The sequence below is a fragment of the Euprymna scolopes genome, chromosome 19 (genome assembly GCF_053919585.1).
Source record: "Euprymna scolopes isolate OS-2025 chromosome 19, ASM5391958v1, whole genome shotgun sequence".
In the NCBI taxonomy this organism is placed as follows: Eukaryota; Metazoa; Mollusca; class Cephalopoda; order Sepiida; family Sepiolidae; genus Euprymna; species Euprymna scolopes.
Genome location: NC_136500.1, coordinates 88,070,279 through 88,095,931, shown reverse-complemented (window position 1 = coordinate 88,095,931; position 25,653 = coordinate 88,070,279). Strand labels below are relative to the sequence as shown.

General features: G+C 30.8%; 1 protein-coding gene across 1 annotated transcript in view; it reads left to right on the top strand.

Moving 5' to 3' along the window:
* Positions 1-24,938, top strand: part of LOC145239824 (uncharacterized) — a 53,517-nt gene extending 28,579 nt beyond the window's left edge. Inside the window, exon 2 of the mRNA XM_080103356.1 lies at positions 24,491-24,938. Within this exon, the coding sequence (XP_079959482.1) occupies positions 24,491-24,780 (290 nt within the window). The 3' untranslated portion in view covers positions 24,781-24,938. The remainder of the gene's footprint in view (positions 1-24,490) is intronic.
* Positions 24,939-25,653: the final 715 nt, after the last annotated feature.

Below are 25,653 nucleotides of genomic sequence, written 5' to 3'. Positions count from 1 at the left end.
AAGAGATAGATGATGGAACACTAAGGAGATTACTAATGATTGTTGTAATTGATCAGAAAGTGACTATTTTAAAAGGACAACTCAACAAGGATATATTAATACGTGTCGCTGCTAATATCTATGAATTAATACTTACCAATGTACGTAACCAATATTATGTTTGCCATGTAGCAATCACCTACTTGCAAACAGATAGAAAGAAGATGATGCCTAGAGACAGGAGAGAAGACAGTTGAATTAAAGTTCAAAATCTAAATATTTTTTTTTTGTTAATTTGTATTATTTGGGATAGTATCATTAAACAACAAATTCTTTGCATAAAATATTAAGTATTAAAGAAAAGATACAAAATATAGAAGAGGTTAAAATTAATTTTCCAAAAGAACAGTTTTGTGCCACTTTTATGTTTCATAATGAAGATTAAAATCAACATATAATAATACTATACCTTATGGCCACAATCCTTATTCCAGTTTTGCTCAAAATCAATTATATGCTTTTGATTCTAGGAAATGGCTAAAATTAAGGGGTTTTAAGAAGAAACTGAAATTTGCAAAATCATTTTTAATTGGATCAAATCCAATTCAAATCTGAAATATTTGAATATTCAAATGCAAGGTTTTTGTCCCCTAAAATCTTTCTAAAATATCACAAAGAAATAAAATTCTGAAGAATATTTATTGATATCTAATATCTATTGTTAAAATTTCAATTAAATCAGCTGTCTGAATTCTTACAAAGGACTTCTAATCTCTTTTTTTCTTGCTTGCATAAAACTAAATTGAACTAAATATAGCCCATATTACGATCACTTATGCCTATCAGCTGCATTCCAAAATTCATAATGATTTGTTAATTATTTTGGTAGTGAATACTGTATATATAAACATATGCATATACCTTAATTTATATAAAGATTTGTCCAAACTTTGGGCGAAATAATTAAAAAAAAAAAAATTATATTCAAAAATATGTGTAGCATGAAAGTGATTATTAAACATTGACAGAAAAGCTGCTCCCAACAAGAATAGATACAAAACTGAAATATTGAGACCTACATGTGTGCTTATATCCATGATTGAACCAACAACATAGCAGCTCATAGTGTTAACTCCTTGCTAAACTATCAGCAATGTCTAACTTTCCATTATTTGTTTATTTTTTTCATTGGCCTTGTGGGCCTGGGAATCGTCTGATACTGATTATGTTAAAATACCATTAATTGGCCTTAATTAGTCGGTCAACCTCTAGCAATAAGCCACAAGAAAATGATGTTTAACTTGAAAATGATATACAATTTTATGACAAAGAAAAAGAAGGATGCATGATGGTTAAAGATTAGTTATAAAATTGGCAAACAGAGTTCAAATCCAGTCAGATCAATTTCATCATAAATTAAATAATAGAATACGTTTTTGGAATTTTTGAGATAAGGATTGATTACTTTGATTATTCGGACTAGTGCTGGTGTTCTTATTGTGGCGCAATGGATAAAGGTCTTGAGTGACAATCTTCTAAATCCTCACTACAGGCAATACTATTACTACTAATAAAATAAAAATTACTTTATATTTCTACTAAGTCATGGTTTATGAAAAGAGAACAATCTACCTCTGTTGGTTAAAAGTGTTCAGTTTGAAATTCTCTAGATTTTTTAGTTTGACATCAATATTTTCTGATCTTTTTCAAATCGGTTTTTACATTCAATAATTTCAAAAGGATTTATTTATAAAACTGATAAAGCAACCACAATCCTTGTGTCTCCTTTGCATAATACATAATAATTTATTATACTTAACTAATATGCACTTTCTCCGATGACGTAGCTGACGCCCCCCCCCAACACACACACACCTGTTAACATTATACGGTCACGTTATAATCGATTCTCTCCTACGTCAAATACACAACATGGGAAGCTTTAGATGTTATAGCATGTTATTTGCTTGGATTTCTGATATTTTTCTTTAAAATTTGAAGAAAAAGAAATGATGCTTTATTTGTAAAAACTAATATTAACATAAAATATAATGCACAGATCTGGAAAGACGCAAGCCAGCACATTTCATCTTAACAATCTTAAGGTTCAACGTCACTTGGAATGGCAATGAACTATAAAATGTCAGTTTTCCTGTCTACTTGGATGTTATATGTTGGATAGAATCATATTGTTTAGTCTAAGAAAAAAAAACAGAATCTGATAGAAGATACTTTCTATCTGGCTATGGAAAATCAAGGAGGAAAATGAATCGAAGAAGCAGTTTCTTGACCTTGTACTGTCACAAAATTACTGCGTCAACAGACGGAATGATTAGAATGACTATTTTAACAAAACTATCCAAGAGCCCAGAAAGTATCTCTTACATGGAACAGATTTCCCCAGAAAAGGACCGGGTGACTATGAATCAAACAAGAGCAAAAGTTTGGAAGGACAGTCAGCAATTTCCAAATGTAGGGGACCAGCAATAACAAGTAACTGTCCTCAATGACTGCAGTGATGCACCAACTTGTTCTGACAGATTTGATGAACTGTAACCTTAATGCCCAAGAATGGACCCAGCATTAATATTATAAGATGAACTAATAAATCTAATAAAATGAATAAGAATAATCAAAAAACTTCTTTTCTTTTTTTTTTTTTTTAAATAACATTTTTTTTTAACATGCAATTTTTATTAACTAAAAAGCAAGAAGGACTCTGTCATAGTTTAAATCTATCCTTGCTGTCTACATTTATCAATTTCTGGCTAGAAAAAGAAAACATGTTTCCTGTTATTCTAGTGTGATCTCATAGTTACGTTTTCATTCGAGTCTCAGGGACCTCAAGTTATTAGCCCGCACTCAGCCCCTCCCCCAATATGTAATGATATTCTGGTTTTTGTTTCTTGACTGGTTGTTGAGAGAGTACAGTTTCAAAATTATAAAACTATTTGCTTCATCAGAAGCAAACATTTATTAAATCGTCAAACTTATGCAGAATCCATTTTATGAGCTTTTTCATCGTTTTACTTCTGATGGTCAGAAACTGTTGAAATACTGACATCAAGTGTCGTACTTTAATGTGGAAGTGGGGGAGTCTGGTACAATTCAATCTTTTGTATTATTAACATTGAGTATCAAGAAATGTGAAGGAATCATTATTGGAATGAGAGATGATAATCAGCTTTTGTGTAAGAAGTGTAATAAAGAGGGATGAGAATTCAGATGTGGAGAAAATATATTTGGATGAAGAAGATTTTTTTTTTTATATAAGAATCACCACTTATCACTTACCAAGGTCCTGCGACCACTCGAGGATAAGTTATTGTGTGTATAGTAGTGAATGGAATAATATCATAGTAATCCTTAGTATTGGATACTTAAGGGGATGGTTCATCAAAAATTTGTTTACATTGAACTTGAAGACTACCAAATTGTAGTCAGCTGGAAAACAGGCAAACGGAAGAGAGTTCCACAGGCTTGCAGCTCTAAGAAAGAAACTTTGTTCATGGAATCTACGTTTGGGTTTAGGCACAGGTAAAGAGTGGGTGAAATTATTGGCAGTGATTTCAGCTAGACAAGTGCTTTTTATGAAAGTTTGGGGGGGGGACAATAGATTGGAGCTATTGAAGTTACCGGGAGTATTTTTAACATTATGATGCCATTAGAGCACAGGGTGGGTCAGTTGTTAGTTAGGAGCGGATAGTTAGTATAGGAAACGTTTACATTATTAACCAGCAGAGCATTTACCTCTCTTGACTAAAGGAAAGGGTTTATTAGGCATGTATATGAAATGTAATGAGTGTATGGAAGTTGAGGATATGCGTTGCATGGAGAGAAATGATATGATGGATGTGTAATGCGAGTCTTAAAGAAAGATAGGTTTCTATCTCCTAACTTCAGAGGAAGATTAAATCTAGACAATATATGTAGATGTGTGAGAAACAGGATACTTTGTTTTGTTGTTTTTAACAAGTAAATCTCTGTTCCAAGATAATAAGAATAGTTTCATTGATTTTAGAACGTGCTTATTCAGCCCATCTAATTAGCCCTTATTAAATGGGTGCCAACAAGTCCGCAAACAATTTATAAGGATTTTCTACATTTAATGAAGACTTGTCCTTGAAGCATCTCTTTAATGCTTATCGGATCATTGTGTGTGTATTTGCGCATCTTATAAATAAAGTAGAGCTAGTCTATTCCCCGTTTTTGTGATTAATGAAATAGCACATATATCATAAGATGGACTACTGTTGCAATATCTGGACTGGTACTGCTCAGAGTACTCTATCCTGCTTTGACGGTACAAAACCAAATTTGTAATCTAGTGGGTGATGTCTTCTTCTCCTCCCTACTACATTTTTTTGCAAAAAAGATGTTGCTAGCCTTTCTCTAGTCTATCATGTTCATGCAGGTGCTCAACTGAGTTTAATCTATCCCCCCCCAAAAAAAAAAACATTCACAACAAAAACTCTGCTACAATTGTCAATAATTTTCCGTTTTCCTTCTCTGTGCCTAAACAACACTTTCTGAGCAAAGTTTCTTTCCTAGAACTACCCGTCTGTGGAACAAAATACCATGGGGCTGCTTCCTAGCTGATTACAACATTGTAGCTTTCAAGTCCAATGTGAACAAATTTTTGTTCAGTTATTCTGTCAAACTTCCATCATTATCAATCATCAATGTTGTCTCGCCGCCCACCTGGTACTCATTGACTTTTCACAAGTGATGATTTTTTTTTTTTTTTTTTTTTTTTTTTTAAAGAAGCTGCAATTTTTAATTCTTTTATTTAAAACCATATGATATCTTAAAAAGATATATTTCCAATCAATTACATAGTTGAATCGATACTTTCATTTTGCTATTCAAGAATAGTATGAGGAGTTTTTATTTGCTAACATTTATCTACTACTGTTTCCCTGTATTATGGATCTTCAGTGTGGCTAGACATGGTGAGTGTTTTGAGTTAAGATTTAAAATCCGATCTTTTGGACAGCAGTAATTCACCATAAAAGTAAAGGACATGATGTTTTATATTTGTTTACATTAGTAATGCCGAGAGAGCCCAATTCTTTTTATGAAGAGCAATGCTTTAAACTAAGTGGCAACCATTACTTTGTTTACTTTAGAGATCAACCCATGAGTGAAGAGCAAATATATATCCACTGAGGTATTTAAAAAATTTTTTTTTTAAGTTTTACTGACTCTAATTCATTCTTTTCTATTAGGTTATTTTTTGTCAGGTGTGAAGAAATTCACCCTTAAATTATAAACAAATAGTATATGTGTATTTATCATATATATATATATATATATATATATATATATATATATATATATATATATATCTTTTTAAGATAATACCATGTTTTTAAATTGAAGCAGAATTTAAAATTGCAGTTTCATTATTTTTTTTTAATAAGAGTTATCACTTACGAAAGCCTACTGTACCCTGCCACACGTTGCTGTGGCTCAATTTGGTGTAATGAAAAAATCTAATAAAAAGAGAAAATGTATGTTTCTTATATTCTTAGTACAGCAATCCACTCCAAAAGTGTAAAAAAAAAATAAATAAATAAACTTACAAAAATGAAAAAACCGGTACTCTTGCAGAATCTGATCCGGATCCTTAGGAGTTTCCATCAATCATGGCTTGGGCGTGACCAGCAGTCATTGGATTAAGACGAATGTTGCTAAAATGTTGAAAGGGTTAATCGAGTGTTTTTTTTGTGGTTTTTGTAATCAAAAATGTTACTTTTCAATTAATATGTTGGTGAGAGGAGGGTTTACTATACACAGATTTGAAAAGTTGTCCAAAAACAAATAAACAAAAGCAAAGGTAAGGTAAGTTACGTTTCTACATAACTGGATAATTTTTTAGTGTTTTTATTTAATGTAAAAGGTTTAATCAGTTTGGAAAAGCACACCGTGTTTATTGATGTATTGGAAAAAGACAAATGGTCGTAGACTCTGTTGAATATGTTAAGTTTGGGAAAATAAGTAAAAAACTAAACAAAACAGTGTAAGAAACCCACCTGAATAAACACCCCCAACCTCCCAATATTAAGAACGGCTTTTGGAATAAAAACCGACACTCTCCCCATGTTAAGAACGGCATTAGGAATAAACACCCTCAATCTTCCCATGTTAAGAATGGCTTTCAAAATAAACACACTTAACTTCCCCATGTATAAAAGGGATTTGGAATAAATACCCCTGTCCTCCCCATGTTAAGAATTCTTTCAGAATAAACAACCGCTACCTACCCATGTTAAAAATTGTGGAGGTGGGCCTAAAGTAAAAATTTACTTTTTTTTTTTTTTAATTAAAGTGTTAGTTTAAAGCACAACGCTATTGAGTTTTAATAAAGAAAAAGCATTCATATTTTCTTATATAAAAACAACTCCGAAAAAAAAACAAAAAATGTACTTTCAAGTTTGTTAAAATAAGTTTTATCGAAAAAAAAAAAGCATTTTTTTACTTATGCTTTATTTCTTTGTTTTGAAATTACTACTCTTAAAGCTTTTCGATGATGCTGAATAATAAAATCTTATTTACAATTTGCAGACCTGTACTATGCACTATAATTCACTGGCGGCCATGAATAAACACCCCCAACCTCCCAATATTAAGAACGGCTTTTGAAATAAAAACCCACAATCTCCCCATGTTAAGAACGGCATTAGGAATAAACACCCTCGATCTTCCCATGTTAAGAATAGCTTTCAGAATAAACACCCTTAACCTCCCCATGTAAAAAACGGCTTTTGGAATAAATAACCCCGTCCTCCCCATGTTAAGAACGGCTTTCAGAATAAACAACCCCTACCTACCCATGTTAAAAATTGTGACGGTGGACCTAAAGTAAAAATTTACCTTTTTTTTTTTTTAATTAAAGTGTTAGTTTAAAGCACAACGCTATTGAGTATCACGATTTTAATAAAGAAAAAGCATTCATATTTTCTTATACAAAAACAACTCTGAAAAAAAAAAGTTTACTTTCAAGTTTGTTAAAATAAGTTCTATTGAAAAGAAACAAAACATTTTTTTACTTATGCTGTATTTCTAGTTTCATCAACACTGCTAAACACGTGTAATCAGAATCGTTATTTTTCGTCATTTCAACATGGTAAACCGGAAGTATTTCTGGTAATCGGCTCGGTTGAAATCGGAAACTTTTCTCAACGAATAAAAGGTTATTTATTTAATATGGTAATGTTTTTTACTTTTTAATATTTAAAAACACAGATTATAAACACTCACTGTTATAAAATTTAACGGAAAACAAGCTTGTAAATTTCTAGTTTCATCAACACTGCTAAACACGTGTAATCAGAATCATTATTTTTTATCATTTCAAAATGGTAAACCAAAAGTATTTCCGGTAATCGGCTCAGCTGAAATCAGAAACGTTTCTCGATGAATAAAAGTTTTTTTTTTTTTAATATGGTAATATTTTATACTTTTTAATATTTAAAAACACAGTTAGATTATAAACACTCACTGTTATAAAATTTCACGGAAAACAGCCTTGTAAATTTCTAGTTTATCGATTTTGAACAAACCGGATGTTTGATTTTTATATATATATAGATATATATACCAGCTGGCCGCTCAGTGTTGCCTGATCATACAATACGCTTAAACATGATATTTTAATTTATACACATTGCATATGTATTATAGAATCAATCCTCTATTGATTATTATACAAGAAATAATTTGCCTGGTGGACTAATTCACACAAAAAATTTAAAATGATAATGTCGTTCGTCAAATTCCGTCTGTGTTTGTTTACAATATATTTGGGCTTGACAAAAGTCATTTCTGATTAATGTTTAGTTTTTAAATATGCAAATGAAGAAATGATTTGCGGTGATTTTTAAATGGTGCCACTTTATCGTAAATTGAACTCAATAAGAACAAATTAAGATAAAATGGTGAGATACACCCGGGCTTAAGCAGGAGATCATTCAACCTGTAGTTGAATGATCTACCAAAACTATATCTCCAGATAACAATAAATCTGCTTTTTCTTTTGTTTTTTGTTTCTTTAAGAAGAAATGATTTGCTGAGATTTTATTTTCCTTGGCGGGTGTAAAATGTTAATTATTCCCTTGTAAAACTTTTTCTTTTTTTTATCTATGAGAGAGAAAGACTACTTTTAAGATCGGATTTTTTTTTTCAGGTTTTCGATACTTATCAGATGAATTTCTGTACAAACCATATCTAAGAACACTGTCAGATATATAAATTACCTTTGTGTGAAATTTGCGAAAGATAGGCTCAGTTGTTTTGGAACCTATAACGAAGGATTTCACACACACACACACACACACACACACAATAATAATAATAGATATATACACACACACACACACTAATACATCATCACTTATCAATGCCATAAGTGACTTTACAATAAGAGTTAATGAGATGAATGGATTATCAGCGGGTGATGCAGAATATTATGAGAGGACTGAAAATAATGAATGGAATGAACAAAGTTTAGTTACTTATAGGGACAAATTATAAGTTTTTCTTGAAATTGGATTCGAAGACAACCATGTTGTAATCAGCAGGAATACAGTCTCATGTGAATGTGTTCAACCAAATATTGTGATCATGACAACAAGTCTGACTACAAGTTTAAAAAAAAAAAAAAACAGCCACATATTAACATTTTTGAAAGGTCACGGTAATCAGCAACTGACCCAAGTGTTCATAAAATTAGAAATAAACATGTTCTAGCTGTCACAGAAAATCAACCACCATTTTTATAAAAGAAAATGTAATAAATATTTCTTTTCAGTGTGTGTATGTTTTTTTTTTTTTTCTTTTGTTTGTCACCAAGCAGAAATGGTCCACACAATCTGACCTGTAGCCTTAAATCTTGAAAGATATAAATCAAATTTGATACTTGTGAAGTTACACAGATGCCTCTTGAATTTCAAATCTCTACTGTTTTAGAGACTGTCATTTGACTACCCATGTAAAATCGCATGGTGCGATTCAATCTGTAAAATGTCCTCGGATCATATATCAGAAAAAACTATTCAGAATAAGCCATACACCATCCACTGACTATGCAATTCCCACAGCTAAGTACCTAGGAAACATATTAAACTTGACATAATCATATAGAAGCTGAAAGAGAAAGTAACAACCCTAGTTAAAGTCAGTGTCCCTAATGATGCTGGCTTAAACAGAGTTGAGAAAGACAAGACAATTAAATACTGTGGTCTTATGTATGAAAATACACTAGAGTCTTTGGATGATCTCTATCGTTTCAGTAATCATTGGAGCTACCGAGCTCATGAAAAAGAATTTCAAAAAGTACCTAGGGAATTTACTCGATGTACCAAGTGCAAGAAAGATACAAACAATTGCACTTAAAGGGATAATTAGAATCCTAAAAAGATCTCTTGTCTCTGAAATAACTAGAATTTGATAGAATGTTCCATTTCCAGCAAAAACTAAAAGATAAAAAAATTGAAAAAAAAAAAAAAAAAATTGTATGTTAAGCAATAATCCTGCATTTTCAGACATTTTTTTTTTTTTTTTTTTTTTTTTATAAGCAAACCATTTCTTACTAGCATTCGTGCAAATGTTAGGTTGGTGCAAAAATAATGTTTTGTTTTTTTTTCTGACGTTCAACTTCATGTCAAAAAACATTATTTTTGCACCAACCTAATATAATAGATGCTATTGTAGAATATGGAATCAGTCAAGCCAAGCTAAAATCTTTTTGAAGCTAATATTTTTTTAACGATATCTTTTATTTAGCAAAACAAATATATAAGATATATGTATTCCATTACCAGTTTATTTATATCTTATCTTATACATATAAGATATATTTATTTATATCTTATCTTATATCATATAAAATATGTATTCCATTACCAGTTTAAGATTTTTTTTGATGTCTTTGTTCTTCACCTATCCTATAATCTATTAGGTTGGTACAAAAATGTCTTTTTTTTTACATTCAACTATATATCTATAAAAGTAAAAATGTCTGTCTGTCTGTGTACATTTCCCTACTAAATAACTGTCAATTTTCGGTCTACAGACTCGAGATTTGACGTAGGGGGTATTAAGATTTGAGAAAATCTTTTTAATCGGTTTTCGGACAGAAATTTGGCTGTTAAGGGGTCAAAGTTCAACGATTTGATCTTTGAGAACTCTACTAAACTCCTCCGCCAATTTTGGAATGGTAGATATAATTTACTTGGACATGGATCAAACTTTTTAATTTGAGCCCAAAACAAAAGTTAAGGGGTCATAATTGGGGTCAAAGTTAAAAAAAAAAAAAAAAATTGACCTCTGCGGTCTCTACCAAATTACTCAGCCAATTTTTGGTTTAAACATTTGAAATTTTACATAAAGTGTATTCAGACATAGAGCAAGCTTTTTAATCGTGTTTTTTTTTTTTTCTGAAAATTTGGCTTCCAAGGGGTCAAAGTTCAAAAGATTTTACCCTTGCGGTCTCTAGCAAACTATTAAGTCAATTTGGAGTCTAAACATTTGAAATTTTACATAAAGGATATTCAGACATGCAGCAAGCTTTTTAATCAGTTTTTGGACGAAAATTTGGCTGGTAAGAGGTCAAAGGTTACAGAGTTGACCTTTGCAGACTTTACTAAACTCTTCCCCCAATTTTGGGTCTAAACACTTGAAATTTTAGATGTAGGTCACTTGGACATGGGTCAAACATTTTAATTTAATTTGAGCTCAAAACAAATGTTAAGGAGTCAAAATTGAGGTCAAATTTAAAAAAAAAAACTTGATGTCTGCGGTCTCTACCAACTATCATCTATGGTAGTTAAGGAAGCCTATTATATAGAAAGGCATTACCGTACATATTAACACTTTTTAATATATACATATGCACATAAAGTTATGAACAGCACATAGGGCCCGAGCAAAACTGGTCTGAATTGCTAGTAATATATATATATATATATATATATATATATATATATATATATATATATATATATAATAAATAAATAACGTTATTTTGTGCCAACCTAATAGTTGACTATGAGATGCCACAAATGGTCTGGCAACCAACTTCATTCCTCTCTGTTCCTCAGTGTCGCTCCACTTTCATATCTGTCCAATTTCTAGATGATATCCTCCCATCTTTCACAGTGCTATGTTGATTGTATAACATGTCTTCTATATTTGTCAAAAGGTCTTTGTTGACGCAATTACTTACAATATCCTGTTCTGCACTTCTTCATTGGTGGCATAATCTCTGTATGAAATGTATCTCTGTTCTGTATCTGTCTTTCTAGTCTGTTGTCACGGTCCATCATTCATGGTAATACAAAAATTCATCAGTCTGATATTTGAGCTGAGTGTCAAGTTATTATCATTCCAAATGGTGAATGTCGCCACGGCTGGAAGATCATGTGTTTTAATGAGTTTTATATATGTTATTGAAGCTCTGATTAAGTACACTTGTACTACATACCAAAATTACAAGTCTTATTAGTTGTATTTTATTAAGATGTAAAGTAACTGTGATATGAAATTAAAACTTGTGGTAAACTATGGTTGAGCTGTTTGATTGTAACATTGTTTAATAAATGTAAATGGTACATGTTTAAAAAGCCGATAAAAGCAATTTTATTTTAATAAATTGCCTTCCAAGTTGATCATTCAACCAGGATAGTGAATTTCATAAACAATCTCCTCCGATGCAATCGGATTTGAGATTTGTGTATTTGCTGATGAAACCATTACAAGCTTATGCTGTATTTTCGTGGACATCGGCAATATTACATACCTAATGTGCTTCAACAGGTCATATCATTTTTATTTGTTGGTCAATTTTTAAAAGAATTACATTGATGAAAAGAGAATAAAATAAGCATTCCAATGATGTTAATTTATTTTTCTTTTATGTGTTCAATGTTTTTATGCTCCAAGTTAAAAATGAAAAAAAAAAAAAAAACGGTAAAAAAATGACAAAAAGGGAAACTGTTTTTTCGATGTTTACATTTTATACGTTACGTTTGGATACTTATGTGCTGGGTTGAATTTGATTGGATATGGCTGAAATTTTACAGGCTATATAAGCATAGAAGTCTATCTCTACTGGACTTTGATTTTTATTTTTACGACCACAGGAAGCAAAGTTACGACCGAGCAAAGTTGACGAAGAATATTTCAAAATTGATAAGATAAGTCAGCATATATCATCCATTTTCATATAGATAATAGTTTCAGAATTATTTTTATGTATATGTAAATATTTTATAATTATTAATTGTGCGGAAATTTCTTTAAAATGTTATCTTTTAGAGAAATTCAAATATGCTTACAGAAAAACGGCTCGCTAAGCGCTAATGCGCTGAGCTGGCTAAAGTATTCTCTTAAAAATAGAAAACTGTTTTTCAGCTTTCGTCTTACTAGTCATTTTTTATTCTGAGTGTGTCAATTTAAAAAAATTATTTTTAAGTTTTTCAAATTTGATTTTAAAACAATACTATTTTGTTGTTTTTAACGCTTTTAGTACACATGTACTAAAAGCGTTAAAAACAGCAAAATGTACTAAGTACATTCGTTTAACTTGTACTTAAGGTAGAATTGTGTTTTTAGTGGTTAAAAAAAACAGCAAATATAACAAATAAAAGCTACTTGTGCACTTATGCTACCATGCTGAAATAATAACGTTATTATTTAAAAACCCATTCTTGACATGGGAAAGGAAGGGTGTTTTTTGTTAAGTATTCTGTCCTTTCACCTAACAATTAAATAAAAAAGATACCGTGAAACTTGAATTTATTTTTAACTCATTGTCAAGACCATTTTTTTTTAATCTGTAAAACAACCCCGTTTTCTTTTTAACTGTGGATATCTAAATAATAATAATTAGGCGGTTCGATAAAGAATTTCATTGTGATGCATTTTGTAAATTTTTACCTTGTTTCCACCTTAACAATTTTCTTTAAAATGACTATCTTTTAAGGTTTTCAGGTATGCTGAAAACGAATATCGCATTTAAATTTTCCGCAAATAAGTAGCTTTCCAGATATTAAGTAATGTCATTTCTTACGTTATTGCTGGTGGCCATCTTAGTGTGCACATTTGTGCATAGTTTCTCGGGGTTGCGTTTGCGCGCTTACACATACCAAGATGGCCACCAGTGATAACATAAGAAATGACATTGCTTAATATCTGGAAAGCTACTTATTTGTGGAAAATTTAAATGCGCTATTCGTTTTCAGCATGCCCTAAAACCTATAGAAGTAATCATTTTAATTGGTAAGGTGGAAACAAGATAAAAAATTACCGTTTTATTTCTTTGTTTACATAACTGAATTTTCAGTAAAATAACAATAGAAATGACAAAAATAACCAACTGGTGAATATATAGCTGTTGCTTATCAGGATTCCTGGTATACTGGTACTGTGAAAGTTCCATCGAGGGTCATGTAGAGTACGATTTATTGTTACAACTCTGAAATAGGCGTATATTTTGGGCCAGATAGAGAGGATTTACAAAATTGAAAATTGGACTAGTCCCAAAATGCATAAGTTCTGGTCGACTATGGGAATTTCCATCTTTTACAGAAATCCAAAATCTATATGAAAAATTTTCTTTGATTCATTTTTGAGATTAATTCATATCTACTCAATATTTTTTTTCTTTGAGGGGAGTAGAAAATACCGGCCATGAATGCTCTTTAGGCTACACCCAAGATTAAGCTCTCCTTTGGTGAGGAGGCAGGAAAATTCCTATTCTCAATAAATCTATATTTAAATACCACTATAATGCTTAGTTTTGTTCATGAGAGACACCCACTGTATGATACCATGCGCCAGTTTTTAAAAAAATTGAAATTTGTACATCTGAATTTATAATTCATGGCTTATGGTAAAGAGATACATCAGATTTGACTCTGTAATCAGAAAGAGCACACAATTTTACATAAGAGTGCCAAGTTTCATGAGAATAGCTTGAAAAATAAATAAATGGTGGCGAAATTACAGAATTTCTTGAAATGTTGAGGTCCATAATTTAGCCCACTTTTTCTAAAAAAAAATGTCCGTGCAAAAGCTTAAATTTTGGCACTTAAAATTCTCATAACTTTTGAACTACTGATGGTATTTGCATAATTCAAACGGTTTTAAGCATCTTTTACATAGCGCTTTTCATGCAAGTTGATAAACTAACAATCTATATATCTATGAAAGTGTCTGTCTGTCTACATTTCCCTACGCAATAACTCTGTCAATTTTCAGTTTACATATTCGAAATTTGATATACAGGGTATTGAGATTTGGGAAAATCTTTGTAATCTGTTTTCGGCCAGAAATTTGGCTGTTAAGGGGTTAAAGCTCAACGATTTGACCTTTGAGAACTCTACCAAACTCCCCCGCCAATGTTGGGTATAAACAATTGAAATTTTAGATATAGGTTCCTTGGACATGGATCTAACTTAATAACTTGATTTGAGTTCAAAACAATAAATGTTAAGGGGTCATAATAGGGGTCAAAGTTTTTAAAAATTTGACCTCTGCGGTCTCTACCAAATTACTCGGACACTTTCTGATCTAAACATTTGAAATTTTACATAAAGGGTATTCAGAGATAGGGCAAGCTTTTTAATCGGTTTGGGTCGAAAATTTGAGCTACCAATATATAAATGTATGTATGTTTGCATGTCTGCCTAAAACTTTTGACAAAGGCGACAGATTTTCCCAAGATCAGTATCGTTTTGAAGCTCGACCCTTCAGACGACAAATACCAAAAATTTAGCTAAAAACATCAATTTCTTCACCCTCAACTGGGCACTTTTCTGCAGAGAAGGGTCGCTTTTTTTCGCCGATATTTTCGAAAGTCATCCCCTCTTTTCGATTGTCTAGCCTTAATTTAAACCTATGTCACTTTTGGTTTGACAGCAAAGATGTCACATTTTTTCCCATTCTTTTCCTCCTTCGCAGTATGGGTTCAAACCTGGCTTCCTACTACCACTTTTTTTTTTTTTTGCTCAACACGCACCTCCAAACACCCGGGCAACGCCGGGCACCCATGCTAGTTATCTAAAAAGAAAAAAATCAACTTGTAATGCTAAACCACGTTTTATTCCTGACGTTAGAGCAAATGAGGCAATAACTGAATCTTTGGAAAATCAACTTCACTTGGTAGTAGAATAGGGGCCCAAAAAATAGATGGCCACATCTAATACTATAAAGACAAAGCTCCTTTTCATTAACAAATATCAGAAACCTAACTCCAACCGCTGATTGTCATGGCTAATTGTCACCCTTCTGAGAGTCCAACATTTAAATTCCTCTGCCTGGCATTCTTAGGTAACATAAATGGGGCATAAACACATAAAGATGCAGTTAATTTTTAAAGCTCCTATATCCACCTATTGTTATCTCAGATGGTAACGAATAAGGCTGGAGAGCTTTATGTTTTGGTTTTGATTCTAGCTAATGATACCCAAGTCATTTATTTTTAATTTTTAAAATCACTGATATATTGGGTACAATATAATAATCAATAGAAAATTGTCTCTATTATAATATAAAATTTTTATTAAACTATCATAATTCAAAAGTGTATTTTATGACCTGGCAACGTCAGTCAACCTGCTAGTGTATGTATGTATATGTATATATTAATCTTTTTTAATCGCTTTCATTCTTTATTTTAAAAATTCCCTCGATACAGCTTTGAGAAGCGAGGGTCGAAAGCGGTCAGCTGGCTCCCCATTCCTTTTTCTTTCCTCTCCTGTTCCCCCTTCATTCCCACCTTTTTGGAGAAAAGATATATATATTTATTTATATACAAATTTACTTTACTTTTAATCATGAATCATAAAAGTCTTCCCTTCCTAATTGCAATATATATATATATATATATATATATATATATATATATATATATATATATATATATATATATTACTGGCCTGGTAATGCAATAGGGGAGACAACCAAGCAAAAAAAACTCTAAGCAAAATTCATCCCAACGCAGCAAAGCTGAAGCTGGCCTTCCAGGACATTATATATACAAATGTCGACAAATTTGGGCATATTTTATTGGTTTGAAAAATATAGATTCTTTTTTACTAATTTTCATAAAATTTTATTTATAGAATAGTATTATAATCTTTTAAAAGTCTGCAAATTTTCATATAGTTTTATCCCATAGAACCAAAGATATGAGCATTTCAATATTCGATTTGGCTACCAATATATATATATACCTTATTAATATTTTTTAACCAAAAATGTTACTACATCAAAATTCGGTAATTGTTCATATATCAATAAAATTTAAGTCAAAATAAAATGACTCAATAAATAAGCTTCACAAAATCAAGACAATAAAAATAAACTAGAATTTGAGGGTGAAGTTCAGTATTTAGAAAATAAATCAAAGAAATAATTTAATTTTGAAATAGGGTCCAACTATGAACATTTCCAGTATTATTCAATAATTCATAATCGTACCCTATTTCCAAAAGAGGGGAAATATAACATAAGAGAAATATTTGGAATCAAGTCTCCCCTTGCTGTTATTTCAGATCATTTGAAACCATAGCAGCAAGATTTTATCTGTTCTTTTATTTTTGAAATTGTTGTGAGGGTATCGACATTGCCTATAATGAAAGTGATCAATATCAGCAGGTGTATTCCAAATGGAACTTTGTCGACTCTGGCAACGCCGGGTTCCCATGCCAGTATATAATATATAGATAAATCAAATTGTTTTACTAGAAAAGAAACGGAGCAACACGTTTTATCTACTTCCTTCTTTCTCATTTGACCTTGTGTGCCGTGTGAAATCTAGTCTTAGCAAATATTGATAATAAATCAATCTTGAGCTGTAAGTATTTTTAACCCGTTATTAAGCAAACAGAACACACTACAACGTTCAGTTCTTGTCAAACACAAAGAAAATTCAAATACTTTTTTCTGAGTCATATTTTATTCTTAGTAAGATTGACAAAATCGGTTGGACTGACCAACAACTGATTAAACATTTAAATCGATACGCACCTGGATAAAATCTAATTTGATTTGAAGGGTTTTAGCTTTTAACTAACTGAACTGGTTTCATTCCAAATTTTATCTGGTTTCTTTTTTTTTTATTTCATAAGGATCAGACTAAAAGAACAATAGCTTTTCAAGTTTGACCTGTCAGTACTAGATTGAGCTTAACTGTATTTGGCATCACTAAATAGCTTGGTCGTCTGCCACACTGGCTGGATTTATTTAGTGTGTGTGTGTGTGGGTTAGAAAAAAACCATGAAAAATAATTGAAAGTAGTGGTTTTCTGATAAGCAGTTCTATCATAAAATCTAGCCTTATGAAGCTGTCATCATGTAAGTGTGTGCTGTGCAGCATGTTTTGCTGGTTTATATGAATGCAGGCATTGCAGTGATATATGCTTGGCCAAATAAAGAAAAATCGTTTGAAAAAGTGCCTCATTTGATTGGAAAGTTACACTAGGATACAGTGTGACTCTCTTGGTTGGTTGGGTCTCTTTGGGGTTCACAGTAAATGACAATGTAAATGAGACTTTTGGTTTAGCGTCTTGGTAAGGCAAATATCTTATTCTGCACGTCTGCCATTCAGCCTTGATAAAATGAATGCCATTTATTTAAAACTAGCCTGGGTGCCCGGCATTGCCTGGGTGCCCGGCATTGCTTGGGTGTTTGGAGGTGTGTGTTGTGCAAAAAAAAAAAAAAGGGGAAAAAAAGTAGTAGTAGGCAGGCAGGCTCGAACCCATACCGCGAAGGAGGAAAAGAACATGAAAAAAATAATGTGATGTTTTTGCCGTTGCATCCATCGCGAAACCGGAAGTAGTGAAGGTTTAAATTAGTGTTGGGACGATTCCTAATTTTTATACGATTCCGATTCCAGGAAAATATTGATTAACGATTCCGATACCAAGTACGATTCCGATTCCGATTCCTAGGGAATTATTGTTTTGAAATATACCAGGTAGTTTTATACTTATGGTCGGTAGTTCCCAAATATGTTCCCTAACTTTGGAAGAGATATTTTATGTCTACACCGTCGTGTTTTGGTTTAAATAAAATTATTATATAGTAAACTAAACGGAAAAATTAGCAAAATTTATTTTAGAGAAAATTTATTTTACTTAATTGGAATACAAAAAAAAACAAAGAAAATGGAATTAATCCTTCAGAGCAAAAACAAATAAAATAGAATTTATATAACAGAACAAAAACAAGAAAATTCGAGAATAAATTAACACAATTCATTATTTTGGTCCTCATAATTTACAGATTTAATGAATTAAATAAAAAAAATATAGCGGAAGAGAAAGAAAATTTATACTAATTAAATATAAAAAAGATAAATATTTAATTTAATAATTTATAAATGAATGTGCGTAATGAAAAAAAAATATACCACGTGACATGGCGCTGTAGATACAAAATAACGCTTCCAAAGTTAACGACTATATTTGAGAAATACCATTAATCAAAAGTTTTTGTGTTTTATACCAAAAGGTAGGTATAGCGAAAAGTTACAAGTAAAGGAATTTCAAAAACAATTTTTTGTTTGGCTATTGATGGTTGTATTTGTGACGGCAGTTCTTCAGACCTCCATAATTCACAAGGAGTAGTTAACACCTATTATTTTTTCTTACTTTTTCATTGCTTTTACACGTTGTTTCTAACGTAAAGAATAAGTTTAGCCAAACTAATTTTGAAATAGGGTATATCAAAGGAACACATATAAAAATGATACCACTATAAAAAACAAATGAAATACTAGATAAAATTGAGCAAAAATAGTTACCAAAATTACAGAAAAAGATAAAACAAAACAAAAAATGGTGAAGTTTGTTGAGTGAAATGAATTATTGAAAGAAAATTAATTGAACTAATAGAAATGTTAAATAAAAAAAATGTCACATTTCAATATTTTTTTAATAATTAAATTCTCAGGGTTGTCGAAATTAAAAATTAAGTGATTTTTTTTAATTAGACTTATTTCGAAGCTTGTTACCTTGAAAAATACATTTTAAACCCTGTTTTTTTTTTATAAATAAATTGAAAAAAAAACGCAATTAAAAAAATTTAATTGATAATTGAAACTTTAAAAACATTAAACATTGAAAAATTACTTATCTCACAAATTAACGTCCAATAAAGTAGATCCAGTCTTCATACAGGAATTCGGTTATAATAAATATATCTTTCCCAAACTTAAAAATTAAATCTTTTTTTTTTTTTTTTTTTTTTTTGGAGAGAGAGTGCTTTAAAATCGCCGGGGAATGCCGCCTAAAATTTTAAAGAAGTAAATTTTAGGAGTTTAGTGCCTTTCAAAGACGGTTATCATAATTTATTATCATCCTTTAATTTCCTTTTTTCCTCCCCCACACCTTTCCATGTGGTTCAGTAGTTAACCAGTGCTCCTGTTGCTGTCAGTCAGCTATCTTTACCTAAGTTTTAATTTCTAGTTAAAAGAATTTTTCATGAATAGAATCAGCATTTTTAAAAATTATTTTTTTAGTTGTATATATTGTATTTACTATTTGAAGTTAAGGAAGGTTAAAAAAATTGGTGAATTAGGCAAAAAAAAAAACACTGCGATTTCGACCCTCACTAATAAAACTGCTCTGAGTGACTAGTTGGTAATTTTTTGTTCCTTTTCTTTTTTATTTGGCTCCTCCAATTCATTTAGAGGTTTCATAGTTAAATGTTTTAACATGTTGGTTGTGGTCATGTTAGATGGTTTTGTTCCTCGCGATATTTTCATTTGACAGACTTTGCAAATGGCTTTCAACTCATGATCTTCATCAACTTCAAAAAGTTTCCATGCAAGACTTTTTTTGGACTTTGAGGTCATATTAGAAAATTCAGTTTATCTGTAAATAAATAAATTACTATTAAATTTTGTTTTAAAGCTAGTCACTTATTTGGATAATTAATTGAAAATAATCCGCTAAAAAAGACAAAAAGAAAAACATATAAAGGGATGAGCGGTAAATTGTACCAACCAGTAGTTAACAAAAAAAAAACTTATAGAATTTAATTTTTGAAACCAATGTATAAAAGTTTACATAATGAAATGCAAATATGCATTTCTTTTGAATTTTTTTTTTTTTTTGGTTGACTGTGTTCAATTCACACATGGTTGATGCGGTTCAATATTGCTAAACTATAAGTCTTAAGTAAAATTCTATTTATAAATACTTTTTAAAATGAAATTATTTAATTAATCGTAAATATTATTTAGACATAAAAATTAATTGATTACAAAACCTTTTAAAAAATATATATTAATTTCTTTTTCGTTCGGCAAAAAACTGCGTCAAACACTTTTTTTTAATTTTCAATTTAAAATTCTAGAAAAAAGATTATATTATTCTGCTTTTAATATAATCAAATTCAGAGTTTTATCTTTCTGGAGAAAAAAATTTAAAAAATGGATTTTATTTCAATGAAATTAAAAAAAAACCAACTTGACTGAATTGAATTAATTACCCTTAAATTAACGAAGGGGTTATTTAATAACTTTAGGTTTGGAAGAGATAGGTATGGGGTCGGTTTTTTTGAAACTTCAAAAGAAGCCGACTACTGTCCAAATTTTGCTAAATAATACAACGTGATCAATTTCATTTTAGAGATATTTCTTTCAAAAGCCTTCTTTTAAAAAAAAGAAAAAAAAAGTATATTGTTCTATTAAATCTTTTACTGTTTAAATAATTTGAGTTTGCTCGTTTTAAGAAAATATAAGTTGAAAAAGCATTTTCATTCAGTATTAGAAGATTTGTCAGTAAAAAAAAACAGTCGCCAAAAAGATAAGCGTTTTTTTTTTTTTACTCGCAATGTAGAGCCCTGGATACTTCTTTTCAAGTTGACTCTTTTGTAGTTTTGATCACAATAGATTTGAATGAATGAACCTTGTAAGGGAGGGGGCACTAAGCATTGCCCTGTTAATAATGAATTTCTTTGGTTTCTTTTTATAACATGCTACATTTCTCTCTTGCAGTTAGAAATATCAGGAATTTTTTTTATTTTTTTCAACATCAGACTAAAAGAATCGTAATGAAGGAATCGGAAAATTAAGGTATTTTTTAACGATGCGATTCCGATTCCGATGCCTCCCAAAATACACGATTCTTACGATTAACAATTCCGATTCCGATTAATCGTCCCACTAGTTTAAATTAAGGCTAGTCAATCAAAAACTGGGGATGACTTTCGAAAATATTGGCGAAAAAGGCGACCTCATACAGGTGAGATTTATATTATAGACTAGCGGGGGTACCCGGCGATGCCCGGGTGTCTTGAGGTAAATCAAAACTCAGGGGGGGGGGGGTTTAAATAATAATAAAAAAATGTTTTGGTAGGTGAGTATGAGGATCAAATCCGAACCCTTGAGGCAAAGTTGGAAATTAAAGTGTGAAAAAAAAAAATAACGTGCGACGTTAACCATTGGGCCACCGTGACATACAACGGAGACAGGTTTGAATTTCTTTATTTAACTATTAAAAACGGGTGACCGCAATAAAAGTTAACTCTGTTGCTTCCATTTGACCTAATTAAGAAGGTCAAATAGAAGTCACACAGAGTTTGGGTTTGTTTACCCAAATTTGACTGTTTTTCCCCCAACAGATGTTGGGGAGGGGGAAACCAGCTCCAAATTGTCCAGATTGAATAGCAACTGTCTGATATACAACATTGATCAAAGCTGATTGCTTCTGGACGTTTCCCCGGCGCGATGCCAAGAATGCTGTTAGCTTTGAATTAGTTTCGCTTTTTATACGAAAAAGCCGAATTAACACGTGAGAAGCCAAAATAGCAATAATTTTGTAAAAGTCGTCGCAAATAAATTATTATATAGGGAGTATATAAACAGTTCTAAGTGATAGTAACCCCCCGGAGCACGTGCGAAAGAAGCCTTTGCGAGACATACATGAAATAGTCACACACATTTTGCCTTTTATATATATATATATAGATGACTTTGATGGAATCTTTTAATCAACAGTGCAGTAAAATTACAGGTAGGTTGAGAGTTGATAACCAGTTTGTGTATAAGAAGTGTAAAACAATGGAGATACATGGCAACGCTAGCAGTGTCAGAAATTTCGTGAAAATAGTGAATAATTCCACCCCATCTTTCCAAGCTTATAACTCCTCGAAAAATGTAATTCAAACCCTAATTTTTTTTTCAATTAAAGGAGCAAGGACAAAGGTTCCATTAAAAAAGAAAAAACAATGTGTTTTTTTTTTTAAAAAAGGTTTTAAACTTCGGACTTTACAGGTAAATTTCTAATAAAGGGATTTTTTTTTTGTTGTTTTAAATTTGAATATATTATTTATTGACCTTTTCTCTTCAATTTGTGATATATAAAACTATTTGACATAAATTAATTATTTACTTTTTAATAGACATTTCAAAATGAGAGGCGTGAATTATTCGACCCCCTGTCTTTCCAAGCTTATAACTCCTCGAAAAATGTAATTCAAGCCCTAATTGTTTTTTCAATTAAAAGAGCAAGGACCAAGGTTTCATTAAAAAAAAAAAAAAGACAAAAAAAAACAATGTGTTCTTCTTATAAAATAAGGTTTTAAACTTCGGACTTTACAGGTAAATTTCTAAAAAAGGGATTTTTTTTTTTTTGTTTTAAATTTGAATATATCATTTATTGACCTTTTCTCTTCAATTTGTGATATATAAAACTATTTGACATAAATTAATTATTTACTTTTTAAGAGAAAGTTGAAAATGGGTGACACTTGGGGGGGGGGCGTGAATTTAAAAAAAAACGTTTGTCCAAAATATTATATTCGGTTTATTGGAAAGAACATAAAATTTCACATTGACCCTGAAAATATCGTAAAAATAGAATCAATAGAAAAATTTTGATAGATTTTTAAAGTTTAAAAATTGAAAAATATTGAGTTCGGAAAATTCATTACTGTTTAAAAAAAAAATAAAAATAAAAATATTTCTATTACTTTTAAAACAACTGTAATAGTTTATTTTGGAAGTATAATCCATAAAGAAAATAAATAACCCACTTTTAACAGAGAAATTACGAGATTTTTATATTGTATTCGCAGTTTCGTGTTAGGGGTGTCAAAAATTCCTACAAAAATTCTGATACTGCTATGGCAACGCAGATATGGAGGAAATATATTTAGATAACATTATCATTGGTTATAAATTGGATCTGTGTTTTGTTTGCAAATTCTTTGTTACAACATTGAATGGATGGATTAACAAGCAGTCTTAGCTTGGCACAACAAAAGAGATGACCATGGCTATGTTCACAAATATTTTTTGTTGAAATGCGATTATCAAGATGCATGTTAAGCTTTTCTGTAATTTTGGGTTTTGTGTTCTTTATTCACAATCCTTATACGGATTATACAATCTCTTTCAGACAGCTACGACTTTCTTCCAGAAGTTTGTTTAGAGAAGGATGTTTTCTCCTTTTTATAGACTGTCAGCATCTTTGAAAGTAGTGCTCCTATAGATTCTGATTTGTTTTTTTCAGGCCTTACTGATTTACGTTTTTTTTTTTTTTTCAGGCCTTAATTTTAATTAGTGCTTGCAGTAGTGCTCTGGAAGCTTCCTGGGTTTTATTTTTTTCACTCATCACTTATAAAAACATGTTTTCTCAAGACAATAAAAGACAATATAATCTCAAAATTACTTTTTATTTGGAACATTTTTCATCTTACTCTTACAGAGCCAACACGTATAGACTAGCATATATATATATATATATATATATACACACACACACACACATGTACGTAATATCTCAAATGACCTGAAAGATTCACATCTCTTTTCTATTTTTAAAAAAGTGAGCGGAGAAAACATTTTCATTCATATTCTACACTTTGGCGCTGTGGAAGTCTTCAAAGAAAAAAATATCAGGCAAACACATTGCAATTGGGTTGAGGAATGGAAGTCGAGTGTCTGCTATTTTACAAGAGGATTGAGTCTGTTTTTATTTTTAAATGATGCTAGAGTAAGAATTTTTTCCTTTTTTATTTTGTTCTCTCTTTTTTTTTATTACCTTTTTCCTTTTGTTGCATTTTCCCTTTTTTTACTTCCCCCTTTTTCTTCCTTTTCTTTTTTCCCTGTCTTTTCCTTTTTCATATTTTTCTTTTTCCGTTTTTCCCCTTCCCCCTTTTTTCTCACTTTCCTTTTTCCCACCCTTTTTTGTAGATTACTACCCTCATTTTTAAGCATTTTAGATCTTGTGAACATGTCTATTATTACTTCAATGGAAGTAGGAACTTATAGAGTCATTGGCCTTCATTTAATTGCTTTTACAAAATGCTTCTTAAAAGTTACTTATAGTTTTTTATTGCCGGGTGAGTGTGTATTAAAAGTTCCATTTTAGTTTCTTGTAATATTTGTTAAACTCTTTGATTTTTTTTTTTTTTTTTTATTAGAAAACTTTTTCTTGCCAAAAAGTTAAGTTTTTCTTCTCATCTTTCATGTTTTCTTTGCTTGTTTCTTTCAGAAAAATCGAGTGCTACGACTGTGGTCACAGATGATTCCCTTAACGGAGATGAAGTGCTCGATAATGCTGATTTTGTGAGCCAAGACTCCGAGATCTTTGGAGGTCAGGAGAGTCTGGAGGTAAATGCTAACTACTCCAAGGTGCTCAACTTCCTGGAGCTTTATACGTCCTTAAAAGAATGTCCTCCAGAGCTGCATCAACAGGTGATGGAGCTGCAATCTCTCAGCTCAGAAGTGACTCGATCAATTGCCGTCTTAAAAGATAAAGCAGACTCTTTGCCTCTCTATTAAGTATGTAAAACAGAGGCAGTTCAAAAAAAGAGATGAACAGAAAAAAACAGTTTAAGAAAGAAAATCTTTTTTATTGAATGACGCACCAAACTTTTATTTTTTTTTAATCTGTGATAAATATCAGACATTTCTTTTCCTGTGTGTATATATAATATATATATATGTATAATTTTTTCCTTTCAGTATTTTTTATGATATTATTTTAAATACTTTCATTTCTTTTTGGTATCTTTGTTTTATGAAGCTCTTTGATTTTTAATCATTTTAAAAGTAAGCTAAATTGAAATTGCCATATGTGCATATTTAAAAGTTAAACACACACACACACATATAGTTTATATTTGTGTTACAGAAGATGAGAAAAAAACATTGGTACCATCGGTTTCAAATCCAAAACAAAGGGGACCAAGCTCTGGTTGTTTATGTCAAACTCTCTTCGACCTCTGTTTATATGTCTCTTCTTCTGTAACACAAATGCAAATAAATATCGCACACTTACATTATTATTTTAATATTTTTCTTTATAATCAAGTGCTTTGCTGGGATTCTCTCCCATGAACTTTGTACAGGTGTGTGTGTGTGTGTGTGTGTGTATATATATATATATATATATATATATATATATATATAAAAATAAAAGGTGAAGGATTAATAATTTTACATAGGGGGGAAACATTACAAAATCAAATTTTTTCATGTACAATCATTTCGGAAACAACATCCTTTTATTTATTCAGTATTTACACCAAATAAAAGTATCGAGAAATAATTAAAATATTTCTGGATATCGTCTCCTCATCAGCATTTAAGGTGGTGGTGATGGGGGGAAGACACCAAAATTTTTTTAACAAGCTTATTAAAGTTGTTGAATCT